Source organism: Ooceraea biroi, chromosome 14 (genome assembly GCF_003672135.1).
Source record: "Ooceraea biroi isolate clonal line C1 chromosome 14, Obir_v5.4, whole genome shotgun sequence".
NCBI lineage: Eukaryota > Metazoa > Arthropoda > Insecta > Hymenoptera > Formicidae > Ooceraea > Ooceraea biroi.
The window spans coordinates 8,383,687-8,403,663 of NC_039519.1; the positions used below are offsets into that span (position 1 = coordinate 8,383,687).

The 19,977-nt window shown below is 40.7% G+C and overlaps 1 protein-coding gene across 1 annotated transcript; it reads left to right on the forward strand.

Annotated features, from left to right (window-relative positions):
* The first annotated feature begins 4,162 nt into the window (after positions 1-4,162).
* Positions 4,163-17,332, forward strand: LOC109611567 (hypothetical protein). Its single transcript, XM_020034453.2, has 2 exons — positions 4,163-4,403; positions 16,671-17,332. The coding sequence occupies exons 1-2, from the start codon at positions 4,322-4,324 to the stop codon at positions 16,808-16,810; spliced, it is 222 nt and encodes a 73-aa protein (XP_019890012.1). The 5' UTR covers positions 4,163-4,321; the 3' UTR covers positions 16,811-17,332.
* Positions 17,333-19,977: the final 2,645 nt, after the last annotated feature.

Genomic DNA, 19,977 nt, shown 5'->3' on the forward strand with positions numbered 1-19,977 from the left:
CCTCCCTTTCCCTCGACTCGGGTCCGCGCTTTTGCTCGCGAATACCCCCGGAAAATAGCGCCGCAGAGCCGCGCGTGCGGTATCCGTGTACCGTATAACGTTACGCAGCGGTGCACGGCTGACGCATTACCACGTGACACGCGGCGGCGCGGCTACGCGCACGAGAGCGACGGAATCGGACGGCGACGGAGTCGCGAGGGAAGTCGGAGAGCTTCCTCCTCGTCATCGGCCGCGCGCCGCCACGCCGGCGTCCGTTGCGTAACGCGGCGCGGCGCGTGGACCGAGAACCACGTTCCGCGCTTTGTATCGCGAGCCCGCCCTGACGCGAGCACGACAATCGAGCGGATACGTACTATCGCACTGTCGGACGTGACGATCCTAGCGGTCACGCGGAAAGGAAAGGGAAAATCGCCGCGGAGCGACGCGGGGATCGATGCCGGGAAAGCGGGGCCAGGCGGGAGCGGAGAGCTGCCGGCTCGATCTCGCGGACGCGACGTTCCGCGCACGGAACGCCTCGGGGCTGCGCGGGATGGAGGAAGAGCGAGAGACCGGGCACGCTCCTCGGCCCCGTACCGGAAGTCGCGCGACGAAGCGGACGAGGCGAACTCGTCGTCGTACCGCGACACAAAGCACGGAACCCGCGCGGGCTTCTCTCTCTGTCTCTCTCTTGCGCGCGGCTCGGCAAGCTGGGCGCCAGGTGCGCGAGTTGCGTGTTCAGACGGCGGACGCACTCACTTTACCAGGAATCGGCCACTATTCTCGCGCCCCGACGTCGCCGTCGCCGCGTTCCCGCGCGTCAGCGACGGCGGGTACCGAGCGCGGCACTGCCGCGTCGGGAACACGAATACACGCGAACGCGAGGACACGCGGCACGCGCGTCGCGATCGACCGCGAAAACGCACGACGGTCCGCCGTCGTTCACAGGCACACGCCCGCGTCCACGAGGAAAAGGGGCAGCTTCCCCCGCCGTCGCCAGCACGACGGACGGATGGACGGTCGGTTTCTCGCAACGGACAATGGCGGAGCAAAAACCAGCCTCGAGAAGGTAGTAGCTTCCCTCGGATTCACGGGTTACAACGCGCGCTCTCTTCCTTTCTTGCTCGCGCCGTCTCACTCGCTCGGCCGAGCTCGCCGATCGGCGCTCTCGCTCCCTCCTTCGGGCATGTCGCGCTCTCTCGCTCGCGCGCTCCCTCCCTATCGCCGTCTCGCTCGCTCTCACCTCGTCGTGGCCGGGCTCAACGTGCTCTCTCGTGGGATACCGCCGCAGGCCTCGCGAGAACGCTGCCTGGGCTCGCCCTTTAGGGCCCTCGCGCACGACGCCAGTCGTGCAGATACGCCGGTCCGGGTCGCGCGCACCGAGTCGCAACTGCGTTCCGTCACACCCAACGTACGATAATCCCGTCGTCCGTGCTCGGCTGCTCTCGTCCGCCGCCGATCTCCGCTCAGCGAGCGACGCGCGCGCCTTCTCTCTTCCTCTCGCCCCGTTCCACCACGTTCCTCTTCCTTCTCTCTTCTCACGTAACTGTCGTCACGGTACGTCGTACGCGTAGTCGGTCGTCCACAGCGGGCACCACACTTCTCTCTCTCTCTCTCTCTCTCTCTCTTCGCAAGAAAGCACGCTAGGAACGCACCACTCGAAAACGCCTCTCGCGACGAGGCAACGCCGTTCCCGTACGACGCACGATACGTCGGCCGTTCTCGCCGCCTCGGAAAGTCACACGGGCAACGACGCGAGCTATTTATCGATAATATATATAGGAAATTCGAGCAACTTCGTTGCGCTCACCGATGCCGTCGCGCGCGATCGACCAATACTGCAGCGGTCACGGCCGGATGTGGCCTTCGTGGCCACGCTGTCCAATCGGATTCGTTTGCCGCGCTGTAAGCGTTGAAGCTAAAGTCCAATTCGCAAGCCCGCCGTGCCGCGGCGACGGCGCGAACGCGCCTCATTCCGCTGCGCACGCGCGACGGCACGCAATTGGATCGCGCCGCGCGCGCTTTGCGCGAGCGCCAAATTCAACCTGAGTTTTACGTGTCATCGTGATTTTTCCATTCTCGTCTTACGTCTCGAGAGTTTCCATCGCATAAGTTAAATCTTAAATCATTATAACGCATGTCGAGTTCACTATGTTTCTAGCTGAGAGATATGGTAACGTGTCGCAACGCAACGTAATCAAGAAAATGTTTCTACAATTACTTTATTTAAGGGGATGCTGGAGTTGCTAGTGAACTATTTTTTCACTATAGCGATGGTAATTGCAGTTTCGAAAATTCTCTCTATTGCTTGTGCAGAATAAAAACTTCTTTTCCACAAATGAAGTATAGATAGAAAGTCCGCTCTACAGGACTTTATATTCAAAATGGAAAAAAGTTAGAAAAGACAAATGCAAGTTTTTAACTTTTTTCCATTTTGAATATAAAGTCCTGTAGAGCGGACTTTCTTTCTACCTATACTTCATTTGTGGAAAAGGATTTTTTATTCTGCACAAGCAATAGAGAGAATTTTCGAAACTGCAATTACCATCGCTATAGTGAAAAATAGTTCACTAGCAACTCCAGGTTCCCTTAAGGGAACTGGAGTTGCTAGTGAACTATTTTTTCACTATAGCGATGGTAATTGCAGTTTCGAAAATTCTCTCTATTGCTTGTGCAGAATAAAAAATCCTTTCCACAAATGAAGTATAGTAGAAAGAAAGCCCGCTCTACAGGACTTTATATTCAAAATGGAAAAAGTTAGAAAAGACAATGCAAGTTTTTAACTCTTTTCCATTTTGAATATAAAGTCCTGTAGAGCGGGCTTTCTTTCTACCTATACTTCATTTGTGGAAAAGGATTTTTTATTCTGCACAAGCAATAAAGAGAATTTTCGAAACTGCAATTACCGTCGCTATAGTGAAAAAATAGTTCACTAGCAACTCCAGGATCACCTTAAGGGGAAGCTGAAGTTGCTAGTGAACTATTTTTTCACTATAGCGATGGTAATTGCAGTTTCGAAAATTCTCTCTATTGCTTGTGCAGAATAAAAAATCCCTTTCCACAAATGAAGTATAGATAGAAAGAAAGTCCGCTCCACAGGACTTTATATTCAAAATGGAAAAGAGTTAAAAACTGGCATTTGTCTTTTCTAACTTTTTTCCATTTTGAATATAAAGTCCTGTAGAGCGGGCTTTCTTTCTACCTATACTTCATTTGTGGAAAAGGATTTTTTATTCTGCACAAGCAATAAAGAGAATTTTCGAAACTGCAATTACCGTCGCTATAGTGAAAAATTAGTTCACTAGCAACTCCAGCTTCCCCTTAATTTAAGGCGATCCTGGAGTCGCCTGTATTACCGGCGGAATCGTGATTTTAAAATCAAAATTGTGATTTTTTTTCCATTTGGAAAGTTAAATCCTATTTTTCACACTACATTATTGTATGTACTTTCATCGTGGAAAGGGATTTTTCATTCTGTAAATTCAATAAAAAGATATATTTCTTGAAAAATGCAGGAAAATCACCGATTCCGCCGGTAATACAGACGCCGCGATGGAGTTCACTGGCCACTCCAGGATCACCTTAATTACTGTATTTAATTACTTTATTTCGAATGACGTTTATAAGCAGATGATGTATATAGATAAACTAATTAATATTATATTAGTAGAATATATTCTCCTTATATTCATAAAAAAGTTTGTTTCTCTCAATATATAGTTGACATTAATGATTACAATATTTATTAACATCTCTTTCTATCTGTCTTGCGGGACCACGTAGTCTAAAAGAATTCGCAGAATTACGTTTCCCGATTTTTGCGGTGAACGCTAATGCATAACGTATTGCGCCTAATGTCTCAAACTTGCGTCAGGCACGCGGAATTTTCTGATTGATTCATCCTTGCCACGATTCACAAATAGATATCGGCAAATGTCGCAGAGTACACGTGGCGCCTCACATTGTCTCTCACCGTCCCTAATAACTGCAGTTCGGAAGGTGCAGTCATCATCGTGTACGATCGGTATAACTGTTATACCGATTAAGTAGATGGCGCCAATGGTAAGTATAAAAATGTTAGTTACCGATGGGAAAGCTCGTAGGAGTCGGAAATATTGATCTGCAACTGCAATATCATAGAGATGGAGTATGTCATCGGCAATGTAAGAGATGACAGTACTGTGCAGGTACGTGTAACAAGTGAGGTTTAACTTTGGTAAGCGTCTGGAAGCGTCATTAAAATATATGATGCTTCCGCTACTTAGGCGCCGTACGAAAACAGATTGTTCGATTCCGTCTGCTTGCCGCCGCGCAACAAAGATCTCGCGGATTAGTCCTCGCGAACATGAGGCTCTCGTCTTGGAGCCCCAGCGTCAGCGTCAGCGGCGCTTCTCGTCATCTGTTGTTGGCCTTCAAGAACATGAAAGGTAATGGCAATATATTCAATTTAATCTTGATTTATATAATATAAGAGAAAGCGAAACCCTTGAAAAGTTTAACAATATTGTTGAAAATATGTGATAAAATATATTTAAAAATGATCTTTTCATATCGATCAGATATGATCAATTTGATATGTAAAATTCAAGCTTTAATTGTCATATATACAGACTCGAATCTGTAATTGTAAACGATTAAGGGGATGCTGGAGTTGCTAGTGAACTATTTTTTCACTATAGCGATGGTAATTGCAGTTTCGAAAATTCTCTCTATTGCTTGTGCAGAATAAAAAATCCTTTTCCACAAATGAAGTATAAATAGAAAGAAAGCCCGCTCTACAGGACTTCATATTCAAAATGGAAAAAAGTTAGAAAAGACAAATGCAAGTTTTTAACTTTTTTCCATTTTGAATATAAAGTCCTGTAGAGCGGACTTTATTTCTATCTATACTTCATTTGTGGAAAAGGATTTTTTATTCTGCACAAGCAATAGAGAGAATTTTCGAAACTGCAATTACCATCACTATAGTAAAAAAATAGTTCACTAGCAACTCCAGCTTCCCCTTAAGGTGATCCTGGAGTTGCTAGTGAACTATTTTTTCACTATAGCGATGGTAATTGCAGTTTCGAAAATTCTCTCTATTGCTTGTGCAGAATAAAAAATCCTTTTCCACAAATGAAGTATAGATAGAAATAAAGTCCGCTCTACAGGACTTTATATTCAAAATGGAAAAAAGTGAAAAACTTGCATTTGTCTTTTCTAACTTTTTTCCATTTTGAATATGAAGTCCTGTAGAGCGGACTTTCTTTCTATCTATACTTCATTTGTGGAAAAGGATTTTTTATTCTGCACAAGCAATAAAGAGAATTTTCGAAACTGCAATTACCATCGCTATAGTGAAAAAATAGTTCACTAGCAACTCCAGTTTCCCCTTAAGGGGATGCTGGAGCTGCTAGTGAACTTCTTCGCGATGGTGCTGCTACCGCACAACATTTGCACAATAAAATGCTTTTTACAAAAATTTGGCAATTTGTACGCACAAAATCGCTGTTGAGCGGTGTTTGGACACAATTAAGGAATATGAAGATGCTTTTCGAAGTGACTTTAGAAGCGTCATAAAAGAGAATTCTGTGTTCTCCTGTATTCTAACCTCTAATCCTAAAGGAAAACACAGAATTCTCTTTTATGACGCTTCTAAAGTCACTTCGAAGAGCATCCTCCTATTCCTTAAGTGTGTCCAAACACCGCTCAACAGCGATTTTGTGCGTACAAATTGCCAAATTTTTGTAAGAAGCATTTTATTGTGCAAATATTGTGCGATGGCAGCACCATCGCGAAGAAGTTTATTAGCAGCTCCAGCATCCCCTTAAGGGGAAGCTGGAGTTGCTAGTGAACTATTTTTTCAACTATAGCGATGGTAATTGCAGTTTCGAAAATTCTCTTTATTGCTTGTGCAGAATAAAATAATCCTTTTCCACAAATGAAGTATAGGTAGAAAGAAAGTCCGCTCTACAGGACTTTATATTCAAAATGGAAAAAAGTGAAAAACTTGCATTTGTCTTTTCTAACTTTTTTCCATTTTGAATATGAAGTCCTGTAGAGCGGACTTTCTTTCTATCTATACTTCATTTGTGGAAAAGGATTTTTTATTCTGCACAAGCAATAAAGAGAATTTTCGAAACTGCAATTACCATCGTTATAGTGAAAAAATAGTTCACTAGCAACTCCAGTTTCCCCTTAAGGGGATGCTGGAGCTGCTAGTGAACTTCTTCGCGATGGTGCTGCCACCGCACAATATTTGCACAATAAAATGCTTTTTACAAAAATTTGACAATTTGTACGCACAAAATCGCTGTTGAGCGGTGTTTGGACACAATTAAGGAATATGAGACTGCTTTTCGAAGTGACTTTAGAAGCGTCATGAAAGAGAATTCTGTGTTCTCCTGTATTCTAACCTCTAATCCTAAAGGAAAACACAGAATTCTCTTTTATGACGCTTTTAAAGTCACTTCGAAAAGCATCCTCCTATTCCTTAATTGTGTCCAAACACCGCTCAACAGCGATTTTGTGCGTACAAATTGCCAAATTTTTGTAAGAAGCATTTTATTGTGCAAATATTGTGCGATGGCAGCACCATCGCGAAGAAGTTTATTAGCAGCTCCAGCATCCCCTTAAGGGGAAGCTGGAGTTGCTAGTGAACTATTTTTTCAACTATAGCGATGGTAATTGCAGTTTCGAAAATTCTCTTTATTGCTTGTGCAGAATAAAATAATCCTTTTCCACAAATGAAGTATAGGTAGAAAGAAAGTCCGCTCTACAGGACTTTATATTCAAAATGGAAAAAAGTGAAAAACTTGCATTTGTCTTTTCTAACTTTTTTCCATTTTGAATATGAAGTCCTGTAGAGCGGACTTTCTTTCTATCTATACTTCATTTGTGGAAAAGGATTTTTTATTCTGCACAAGCAATAAAGAGAATTTTCGAAACTGCAATTACCATCGTTATAGTGAAAAAATAGTTCACTAGCAACTCCAGTTTCCCCTTAAGGGGATGCTGGAGCTGCTAGTGAACTTCTTCGCGATGGTGCTGCCACCGCACAATATTTGCACAATAAAATGCTTTTTACAAAAATTTGACAATTTGTACGCACAAAATCGCTGTTGAGCGGTGTTTGGACACAATTAAGGAATATGAGACTGCTTTTCGAAGTGACTTTAGAAGCGTCATGAAAGAGAATTCTGTGTTCTCCTGTATTCTAACCTCTAATCCTAAAGGAAAACACAGAATTCTCTTTTATGACGCTTTTAAAGTCACTTCGAAAAGCATCCTCCTATTCCTTAATTGTGTCCAAACACCGCTCAACAGCGATTTTGTGCGTACAAATTGCCAAATTGTTGTAAAAAGCATTTTATTGTGCAAATATTGTGCGATGGCAGCACCATCGCGAAGAAGTTCACTAGCAGCTCCAGCATCCCCTTAATGCAATATTCCTACAAGGTTTTTACATAACCACTTTTTATAACGAACGATTGATTAAAAGTTACTTTGTTACGCGTACGTAAGCGCATATGCGTCTGTTGTTTTAATGAACGTATCGATTAATCGATACGCCGCTACGAATGATACACATAGGCACGAATGTTCGTGAAATTTCGGGATAGAAGGCTGAAAAACGCGCAGGAATAAGCAAGAACGGCAGAGAGAGACGTAGAGACGCGGATAAAATTGAGAGGGCGGAGCGGGGGAGGCGGAGAAGTGCGCGAGAGGGAGATATGGAAGCTAGCGTGAATATTTTTACCCAAGCCTGTTAACTACACTCTGTTATTTTATCTCACGTACGCGGCTTTCCCACTACCACCGTCGCACCAGCGCTGGAATATAAGTTTTAAGGCGTGTTTTGATAGCGTCAGGGCGTGTCAGTCGGGGCTTCCTACCTAATGGATCGCTTCTTCGCTCGTTCGTTCATACTTTTTGAAGAGTGCATAGTTCATGATACCGCGAAAACTCCTCCGTCCTCCTCCTTCCTTTCTGCCTGCCTCCACACACGCACACTTTGTGTCCGCGAAATTTCGTGATCCTTCCCCTCAAATCGCAAAATTATTATATAAATGAGAAAACCCAACGTCAATTCCAGGGTTGTTCCGGCTGCGGTAATTTCAAAAGGGTTGTAGAAATTATGCCTGAATTAGAAGAGTTTGTCTCATTTTTATTAATTGCGTTATATTTTTTCTGAAAATCTTACAAAATATAATTTCAATTATCTAACAGCTTTTATCTAAAACCAACAAAATCTGTGACGAGTGTATTTATTATTGCGTCCCATTTTCCGTAAACGAGAAGTTCAGAGATTCTTCTGATATATCTCGTATTCGATCCACCGCGTTAAAAACTGTGAATAAAATGTGCATTTGTGACAAAGATTGTTCGTGCAAAGATATCAAAATCAATTAATTCATTTTCTGCAATTACTGCGTCGTGCCATTAGTTTCTCACGAACAGCGATGCATCCAAGAGCAAATCTGCGTACAATTCGTATTAATAATACTAATAGTAACAGTATAAATGATAATGATTATAAAGGAGATCGGGCTCCGTCTATAGAGCGGAAAAATCGCATTGCGGTCGATTAGCGCGATAATTTCTCGTGGCGAAAGGATGAATGGAAATGGCCGGACTCGGATGAATGAACCGACGTGTACATACGCGTATACCGCAGCGTATACGAACCGTGCGGTGTTGTTTTGGTTATTTTGGCAAACCTAACATAACACGGCTTGTTGTTTAACAAAATAATTGATTTTGTCGCCTCGTCTCCGTACTGCTTTACCGGCGCCCTCCCCCCTCCTCTTCCTGCCGGTAGTCGTCGCGCGCTTCCTCTCTTTCTCATTTTCCACGTCCGCCAGTTTCTATGCTGCTGCGTCCTCCATTCCCCCTTCTGATTTGGCTCTCCTTGTTCCTCCTCGAGATGTCTGAGACACGCGCGCCAGATAGTATCCGCTACTTAGCCGCCGTACGAAAACAAATTGTTCGATTCCGTTTGTTTGCCGCCGCGCAATGAAGATCTCGCGGATTAGTCCCCGCGAACATGAGACTCGCTTGGCGCCCCAGCGTCAGCGGCGCTTCTCATCCTTCCCTATTGTTGGCCAATTTTGCCCGTTTCGGATCCGCTCAACCGCGTTTGCCATTCTCAGACGTTACCGAGGACACGGAAAGTGGAGATAACAACGTGAGGCTGAAAGATTAAATATATGATGGAGGAAAGTCCCCGATTATGCGATACCATATCGATTTTGCCGAATGTAAGGAAATCTATAGGCGGAATTTAAAAATGTAATACGTTCTCTTGAGGAGAATTTAATAAGCTTTAGGTTGGTCAAATGAAAAATCTAATTTAAATATTATTTTTTCTGAAAATTAAAAAAATACGCAAGATCGAGAAAGTGTGCTCCTAATATAAGATACCTCGAGAAATCGGTGTTAAAAGTGCAAAATACATCAGTATTGCAAGTAAAAAACTTTATTAGATAGTTTTATAAAAATACTGCTGCCACAGCCTTCGCCAAATCTTCACGATTCCACTGTCGACGCTTCCTCGTTTCTTTAACCTCCAAAGTCAGACTCTATAAAAATTAAATACACAAAAATTCGTAATATAAATTCGTATTAACTTTTCTTTAACCTTAACGTAGTATTTTCTTTCTTTTTATTACACTACATAATCTTCATATTCGAGCAATAATTATCTCATATTAAGAGTACCCTGAATATCTTCTTTATACGAGCCACGCGCCTAGCGGTTCCGCGATCATGAAATCTAACCTCTACAATTAAGCAATTCAACAAATCGAGTATTTTCCTGTTACTACGATTCTACTCTATCATTGCATACTGAATTTATTGCCAACCATTTCTTTATTATGTAATAAGCAAGGTTTAAAGACTTACCTCAAGTTCCTTCGACATGTTCACAATTTCACAAACCTTTTCTTGCAAAGGCTAAACGCAATAACGAACAATGAATTTTTCACTAAATACATTTTACACCAAGAGTAATAAGTTTATGGTGGAATTAACAGATGGTGCTCACTAGTTTAGCAGACATTCTCAGACGTTACCGAGGACACGGAAAGTGGAGATAACAACGTGAGGCTGAAAGATTAAATATATGATGGAGGAAAGTCCCCGATTATGCGATACCATATCGATTTTGCCGAATGTAAGGAAATCTATAGGCGGAATTTAAAAATGTAATACGTTCTCTTGAGGAGAATTTAATAAGCTTTAGGTTGGTCAAATGAAAAATCTAATTTAAATATTATTTTTTCTGAAAATTAAAAAAATACGCAAGATCGAGAAAGTGTGCTCCTAATATAAGATACCTCGAGAAATCGGTGTTAAAAGTGCAAAATACATCAGTATTGCAAGTAAAAAACTTTATTAGATAGTTTTATAAAAATACTGCTGCCACAGCCTTCGCCAAATCTTCACGATTCCACTGTCGACGCTTCCTCGTTTCTCTAACCTCCAAAGTCAGACTCTATAAAAATTAAATACACAAAAATTCGTAATATAAATTCGTATTAACTTTTCTTTAACCTTAACGTAGTATTTTCTTTCTTTTTATTACACTACATACTCTTCATATTCGAGCAATAATGATCTCATATTAAGAGTACCCTGAATATCTTCTTTATACGAGCCACGCGCCTAGCGGTTCCGCGATCATGAAATCTAACCTCTACAATTAAGCAATTCGACAAATCGAGTATTTTCCTGTTACTACGATTCTACTCTATCATTGCATACTGAATTTATTGCCAACCATTTCTTTATTATATAATAAACAAGGTTTAAAGACTAACCTCAAGTTCCTTTGACATGTTCACAATTTCACAAACCTTTTCTTGCAAAGGCTAAACGCAATAACGAACAATGAATTTTTCACTAAATACATTTTACACCAAGAGTAATAAGTTTATGGTGGAATTAACAGATGGTGCTCACTAGTTTAGCAGAAACCCCATTATCTCATATTAGGAGCATATCTCATAACAGGGGATACAACTATAAATGTAAGAAAGTATCAGAAAATGCAATTACATAAAAAAAAAACAGTTGTTTTGAAGTATTAAAAATTATGGATAAAATTTACAAAGTAAAAGTACTGTTATGGTGACGATTTAAATGAAAACTGCCGTCGCACGGTATGACGCTCGGTTTTTAGCGCCTGAATGTTTGCTTTAGTAAAAGCGAACGAAAGAGTCGCGACGTTAATACTAATTCGAGATTCAGCTCCATGTCGAAGGTTGTGAAGACGTCGGTGCCGACGACTGATGATGTCCTCGCCGTGAGTTTTCTCTTCAGCGGGCGCAGGAGATTCCAAAAAAAGAAGAGGAAGAGTACTCCTTCTGTAGAATAAAAGAATGTTATTTCAAATATTCAATAGTAAACAGACGGCTTTGAAGGGACAATTTTAAATGCAACTAAAAATCATGAAAATTGCGCGCAAACATACGGTATAAATAATTGTACAAGAATTATGCCAATTCTCGATACATTTTTAGACGCACTTTCTATGCATAATTAATAACAGAATTTATTATAATTAATTTGTAATTAATTGTAATTAAAACACAAAATTGCTTACGTTATGCTTCAAGACACACAAAATCTTTTTAATCCACTCATTACGTAGATGCGATAAATTATTGTCTTGCAATACTGGTCGCAGGGGATCTGGATTTTGTTGCAATAATGCTTTCGTCAAACACACATGCACGGACACGGACACACAGATTCGCCAGTGTGGTCGGCTAATCGAACTCTCGAAGCCCATCACCGCGCTTCATCCGCGTACTCGCCACATATACGCAAGGGGGAGAGGCCGTAAGAACGGTCCTTGTTATTACAGATGCCACTCGTTCGGGGAGATCCCGGGGTGTATTTCAGGCACAAAGAAACCTCCTTCCAATCCGGAAGAGCGACGCCTAATTTTCGAGATCGCGTACGCGTGTTTCTGGAAAGGCGCGCGCGCGCTTTTGCCTTTAGCTCGTGCGAGTATCGATTTTGTCCGCGATAATCCATCGCTTAAGCTGACATCAAATTCGTTAGCTTGGTTTCTGTGCTTAACACTATTCTAAGTAGCTCGAGTCTCCAATATAAATCCCAGCTTTGCGAATATATTTACTCAAGGTGCTTTAAGGGGGGAGCCTGCTTTAGAACGCTGAAAATAAGGTATATTTTACGAATTGTTTTTGGAGAAACTATACAGCGGATCATTATAAAACTTTTATGCATTTATTAGTACATGTTTAAAGGTAAACAAATTATTTTTTATTTGAATATATCGCCTGTAGAGGTCGTCCTGGAGGCATTTTAGTGCAGCCGGCATTGCAAATTGGTGAGCATTCTCCTGCCTCCCAATTTCATCCGAACTGAAAAATTGAAATATGTTCTCGTTATTTATGAATTCCCATCGTCGATGAACCTTTCATATTCATAAAAACATTAAGTTAAACAATTACTTTTGCATGAAAAAGTTCAACAACTTTGCCTAAAAATCGTACTTTTGTGTTCTAAGCTCCACCATTCTGGCACTTTTCAACTTTTTTCTTCTCTCTTTGGTTCATCGACGATGGGAATTCATAAATAACGAGAACATATTTCAATTTTTCAGTTTAGACGAAATTTGGAGGCAGGAGAATGCTCACCAATTTGCAATGCCGGCGACGCGGCTGCACTAAGATTTCTCCAGGACGACCTCTACGAGCGATATATTCAAATCAAAAATAATTTTTTTTATCTTCAAACATGTACTAATAAATGCATCAAAGTTTTATAATGATCCGCTGTATAGTTTCTCCAAAAACAATTCGTAAAATATACCTTACTTTCAGCGTTCTAAAGCAGGCTCCCCCCTTAATCCGCAAATTCAACGCGCGGAAGATATTAACAACACTTAGTTTATGCACCGCTCGCATCCACGCCTGCTTCCGAATTTTTCCCTTTCGATTAATTTAATCCTATCGTTTTCAATGAATTTGCAGAGTTTCACAAAATTGTAGTTATGCATAAATACGCAAGAGTTCCAAGAAGTGAATACTCCAATAATTACTACACTGCCAAACAAGCAATAAGTGAGCATGTGCTCTCACTCGAGTCAGTATGTTAATAACGACGCCGTGGTGATCAATTTTAATATTTTTATCTTATCGGACGATTCTCATGGTCTTGTATCACCAATCAAAACACTGTGTTTGGTTTTAACTTTCATGTCCAGATAAATAAAATCCTTTCCAATTCTTCATAGTAAATCTTGCTGCAAACTTTGGATGTATTTTAAAACAATATTTCATTATGTAGCACACAATTTAAAACGATCGTTTTTAATTAAGGAGACTTTGTCCTCCCTTATACGTAATTAAGGGGGGAGCCTGCTTTAGAACGCTGAAAATAAGGTATATTTTACGAATTGTTTTTGGAGAAACTATACAGCGGATCATTATAAAACTGTGATGCATTTATTAGTACATGTGTAAAGGTAAAAAAATTATTTTTTATTTGAATATATCGCCTGTAGAGGTCGTCCTGGAGTCATCTTAGTGCAGCCGGCATTGTAAATTGGTGAGCATTCTCCTGCCTCCAAATTTCATCCAAACTGAAAAATTGAAATATTTTCTCGTTATTTATGAATTCCCATCGTCGATGAACCTTTAATATTCATAAAAACATTAAGTTAAACAATTACTTTTGCATGAAAAAGTTCAAAAACTTTGCCTAAAAATCGTACTTTTGTGTTCTAAGCTCCACCATTTTGGCACTTTTCAACTTTTTTCTTCTCTCTTTGGTTCATCGACGATGGGAATTCATAAATAACGAGAACATATTTCAAATTTCAGTTTGGACGAAATTTGGAGGCAGGAGAATGCTCACCAATTTGCAGTGCCGGCGACGCGGCTGCACTAAGATTTCTCCAGGACGACCTCTACGAGCGATATATTCAAATCAAAAATAATTTTTTTTATCTTCAAACATGTACTAATAAATGCATCAAAGTTTTATAATGATCCGCTGTATAGTTTCTCCAAAAACAATTCGTAAAATATACCTTACTTTCAGCGTTCTAAAGCAGGCTCCCCCCTTAATCCGCAAATTCAACGCGCGGAAGATATTAACAACTCTTAGTTTATGCACCGCTCGCATCCACGCCTGCTTCCGAATTTTTGCCTTTCGATTAATTTAATCCTATCGTTTTCAATGAATTTGCAGAGTTTCACAAAATTGTAGTTATGCATAAATACGCAAGAGTTCCAAGAAGTGAATACTCCAATAATTACTACACTGCCAAACAAGCAATAAGTGAGCATGTGCTCTCACCTTCATAGTAAATCTTGCTGCAAACTTTGGATGTATTTTAAAACAATATTTCATTATGTAGCACACAATTTAAAACGATCGTTTTTAATTAAGGAGACTTTGTCCTCCTTTATACGTAATTAAGGGGGGAGCCTGCTTTAGAACGTGGAAAATAACGTATAATTTTACGAATTGTTTTTGGACAAACTATACAGCGGATCATTATAAAACTTTGATGCATTTATTAGTACATGTGTAAAGGTAAAAAAATTATTTTTTATTTGAATATATCGCCTGTAGAGGTCGTCCTGGAGGCATCTTAGTGCAGCCGGCATTGTAAATTGGTGAGCATTCTCCTGCCTCCAAATTTCATCCAAACTGAAAAATTGAAATATTTTCTCGTTATTTATGAATTCCCATCGTCGATGAACCTTTAATATTCATAAAAACATTAAGTTAAACAATTACTTTTGCATGAAAAAGTTCAAAAACTTTGCCTAAAAATCGTACTTTTGTGTTCTAAGCTCCACCATTCTGGCACTTTTCAACTTTTTTCTTCTCTCTTTGGTTCATCGACGATGGGAATTCATAAATAACGAGAACACATTTCAATTTTTCAGTTTGGATGAAATTTGGAGGCAGGAGAATGCTCACCAATTTGCAATGCCGGCTGCACTAAGATGCCTCCAGGACGACCTCTACGAGCGATATATTCAAATCAAAAAATAATTTTTGTTATCTTCAAACATGTACTAATAAATGCATCAAAGTTTTATAATGATCCGCTGTATAGTTTGTCCAAAAACAATTCGTAAAATATACCTTATTTTCAGCGTTCTAAAGCAGGCTCCCCCCTTAAATGCGATTAATACGCGTGTTAGACTAATACGATTATTTACGAATAATCATATCATTTAATCAGCATTTCTAATATTGAAGATTAACGGAGAATATGAAAGACTCAACAATTAAACTGATATTTATCGTATAGTAAAAATTTTAATTTTAATTTTAACGCTAAACAGGCTTATGGGACGTCGCATATTTTCGTAGAAGTGTGTTGATGAGAAATGAGCCGTTACGGAATCAGCACCGTCATCCAACAGACGAGAGCCGAGCGGAGAAATGAGCGAAACGTTACATTCGCGGGTTCCTACGGAGCGGCGATTCATCGACCCTCTTGTCGCCGAGAGGCACGTAAAAACACGGCGTGGAAAATACGAAAATAAATTTCCCCCGTGCCGTGCCGTGCAGTATATTCCCGTTGCTTAATTCGATTCCGTGTTTGTGGCCGGCGAGACGGGGCAAGCGCGCGTATGCTGCCTGTGCACGCGCGCGCATCACACATGCGCATCGCAAGTGCGCGAGTACTTAGCACCGCCGCGGAACAGCAGGAACTCGGCCCCACGGTCGATATGTGGTCACAATGAAGGGTGTGGCATTTGAGGACCAGGAGCTCCTCACTCCGCCGTCCGCTTTATCCTACGATTGGCTGTTGCCAGGTGTCGAAGAATGGCGGATCTTGCGGCGGCTCCCGTCGAACCCCTTTTCGCGCCCCGTATCCGGTCTAGCCATCCTGTCGTACTGGGCTTCCTTTTCGGGATATGTCTTCTTCTTCTTCTTCGAAGAGAATTCGCGTCAACAACGGTATACGTATCGTTTTCGCGCTCCTTCCTCCCTTTGCCTGTGACCATCGTTTACGTATTAGTTGATAATCCATAATGTGTCAAGCGAGTTCAAGGTATGAAGACACTTAAGATATCAAGCTGCGTACTGTAGGCTTTTTGTAGCAAAGGAATTTATTATAAATCAAATTTAGGAGAAAATTAAAAAATATGTTCGCGTTGCGACATTAATAGTTCCCCATTTAAAAACGAAAAGCAACTTGCATTTGGATTAGTTAAAGATACGAGTGTCTTTAAGCTTGTTAATGTTACATAATTTCTTTTTGTAATTATAATTATACCATTTCAGTAATAGAAGTAATAAGGACTCAAAATGTCAGTTTTAAGATCTAGCTAAATACTTTTAATTATTCTTAATGCTTAACTGCTTTGAGTTGTTTTTAAACACTGCATTTAAAATGCATGATTTAAAACAACATATTTAATTCAATAATTACTCTTCTACACGTAAATCAGATATAATATTATTGTTTTAATAATATGTATTTATATAAATGTTTACATCATGATAAGACAGTTTTATGAAATCATCTCGCTTTTTGCTTTAATATTCTATAAGAAGTAGAAAAACAAGAATATAATAATTAATATATATTAATATGTATAAAAGACTTACATGTATTACGAAAAACTACATTTAAAGTTCAAAGATCCGCAAATGATATTGAAAGGTATTAAAACTCTTCCATTTTTTCAAATTTCTTTCCACTACAGTTTCAGCAGAAGGGATGACGTACTTCCGTGATGCCAGCAACCACTATTTTAATGGATACACGTGTTGTGGGTATTTTGGATCCGCGATACACATTGCAGAGCGACGACGACGATGCTCGCCGACGTTCGAGGAAGATTGATGAGGTACGCTTACCACTAACTAACTCGTTTGCGTTACCATGTCTGGCTAACTCTCTCTGCGCGTTGCACCACGCTTTCTGCCATCGTCGACAAATGATCGGAATTCCAAGGGGACAGTAGTTATACTTAATTATCCGATCATTATTGATTTTTTCTTTTATAAAGAAGAAAACCGCACTCTTCACGTTTCCTGTACAATCGAAGCCATAAAGAAGTCGGTTTTTAATTTCATTTTAATTTCGTGGATTCTAAAATTTCGGAATTCATTTCCGAATTGCAAGTTTTCCAATCAGTGTACTAAAAATATATGAATCTATGAACACATAAATCAGCAGAATCGTAAATGTGGATAATCATGAGTCACAAAGCAGAATCGGAAGTACCATCCCTTGCGAGTTCGCGCATCGATGATCGAATTGTCATTGTGGTAGCGATGAGAGTAGCGCGCGATTTCCTGTTTAAGGGGGGAGCCTGCTTTAGAACGCTGAAAATAAGGTATATTTTACGAATTGTTTTTGGAGAAACTATACAGCGGATCATTATAAAACTTTGATGCATTTATTAGTACATGTTTCAAGATAAAAAAATTATTTTTTGATTTGAATATATCGCTCGTAGAGGTCGTCCTGGAGAAATCTTAGTGCAGCCGCGTCGCCGGCACTGCAAATTGGTGAGCATTCTCCTGCCTCCAATTTTCGTCCAAACTGAAAAATTGAAATATGTTCTCGTTATTTATGAATTCCCATCGTCGAGGAACCAAAGAGAGAAGAAAAAAGTTGAAAAGTGCTAGAATGGTGGAGCTTAGAACACAAAAGTACGATTTTTAGGCAAAGTTGTTGAATTTTTTTATGCAAAAATAATTGTTTAACTTAATGTTTTTATGAATATTAAGGTTCATCGACGATGGGAATTCATAAATAACGAGAAAATAGCACGGGTGTTTACTGGCAGTCAAGGAGACTTTTAAATGCTTTGTTCTTCGTTATCAATAATTTATGATGCGCGCACGCGCGCGTGTATGTGAGAGAATATATTAAAATAAATATTGTTATACAATAAAATTATTTCAGTAGTAAAAAATAATTTCTATAATATATTCGATTAAGGGGGGAGCCTGCTTTAGAACGCTGAAAATAAGGTATATTTTACGAATTGTTTTTGGAGAAACTATACAGCGGATCATTATAAAACTTTGATGCATTTATTAGTACATGTTTGAAGATAACAATCCGGTGGATGCAACACGCTTTAGAGGATACACACTTTCATAATTTCGAAGAAGTGCGAAAATCCGTCGACGAATGGTCAACTGAAAAGAAGAGTCAAATAATAATCGCATGGAGCAATGTCCGGAGAATACGCGGGGTGCGGTAAGACTTCCCATTCGAGCTCTAATAGTGTTTCTTTCACTGATAACGCAACGTCAGGTCGAGCGTTGTCACGAAGAAGAATCACTTTCCGTCGTTTACTCGCAATTGGTGGTCATTTTTCGTCCAATGCTTGCTTCAACTTGTACAATTGGTGTCGATAACGATCAGCCGTGACAGACTCATGCGGATTTAACAGCTCATAGTACACTATCCCACCAAATACAGAGCATTACTTTTGAACCGTGAATATTGCGTCTCGGAGTGGATGTTGATGGTTCGCCTGGATCCACCCATGATTTTCTGCATTTGGGATTATCAAAATAAATCCACTTTTCATCCCCAGTAACAATCCGAGACAAAAGACTCTTCTTTTCAGTTGATCCATTCGTCGACGGATTTTCGCACTTCTTCGAAATTATGAAAGTGTGTATCCTCTAAAGCGTGTTGCATCCACCGGAACAAATAATAATCGCATGGAGCAATGTCCGGAGAATACGCGGGGTGCGGTAAGACTTCCCATTCGAGCTCTAATAGTGTTTCTTTCACTGATGACGCAACGTCAGGTCGAGCGTTGTCACGAAGAAGAATCACTTTCCGTCGTTACTCGCAATTGGTGGTCGTTTTTCGTCCAATGCTTGCTTCAACTTGTACAATTGGTGTCGATAACGATCAGCCGTGACAGTCTCATGCGGATTTAACAGCTCATAGTACACTATCCCACCAAATACAGAGCATTACTTTTCAACCGTGAATATTGCGTCTCGGAGTGGATGTTGATGGTTGGCTTGGATCCACCCATGAGTTTCTGCATTTGGGATTATCAAAATAAATCCACTTTTCATCCCCAGTAACAATCTGAGACAAAAGACTCTTCTTTTCAGTTGATCCATTCGTCGACGAATTTTCGCACTTCTTCGAAATTATGAAAGTGTGTATCCTCTAAAGCGTGTTGCATCGACCGGAACAAATAATAATCGCATGGAGCAATGTCCGGAGAATACGCGGGGTGCGGTAAGACTTCCCATTCGAGCTCTAATAGTGTTTCTTTCACTGATGACGCAACGTCAGGTCGAGCGTTGTCACGAAGAAGAATCACTTTCCGTCGTTTACTCGCAATTGGTGGTCATTTTTCGTCCAATGCTTGCTTCAACTTGTACAATTGGTGTCGATAACGATCAGCCGTGACAGACTCATGCGGATTTAACAGCTCATAGTACACTATCCCACCAAATACAGAGCATTACTTTTGAACCGTGAATATTGCGTCTCGGAGTGGATGTTGATGGTTCGCCTGGATCCACCCATGATTTTCTGTATTTGGGATTATCAAAATAAATCCACTTTTCATCCCCAGTAACAATCCGAGACAAAAGACTCTTCTTTTCAGTTGATCCATTCGTCGACGGATTTTCGCACTTCTTCGAAATTATGAAAGTGTGTATCCTCTAAAGCGTGTTGCATCCACCGGAACAAATAATAATCGCATGGAGCAATGTCCGGAGAATACGCGGGGTGCGGTAAGACTTCCCATTCGAGCTCTAATAGTGTTTCTTTCACTGATAACGCAACGTCAGGTCGAGCGTTGTCACGAAGAAGAATCACTTTCCGTCGTTACTCGCAATTGGTGGTCGTTTTTCGTCCAATGCTTGCTTCAACTTGTACAATTGGTGTCGATAACGATCAGCCGTGACAGACTCATGCGGATTTAACAGCTCATAGTACACTATCCCACCAAATACAGAGCATTACTTTTCAACCGTGAATATTGCGTCTCGGAGTGGATGTTGATGGTTGGC

What these genes read in the sequence shown, in the direction of transcription:
- LOC109611567 (XM_020034453.2), top strand. Translation starts at nt 4,322, where the DNA reads ATGAGGCTCTCGTCTTGGAGCCCCAGCGTCAGCGTCAGCGGCGCTTCT. An exon ending in GGCCTTCAAGAACATGAAAG is followed by an intron (nt 4,404 to 16,670) that starts GTAATGGCAATA and finishes TTTCCACTACAG; the next exon opens with TTTCAGCAGAAGGGATGACG.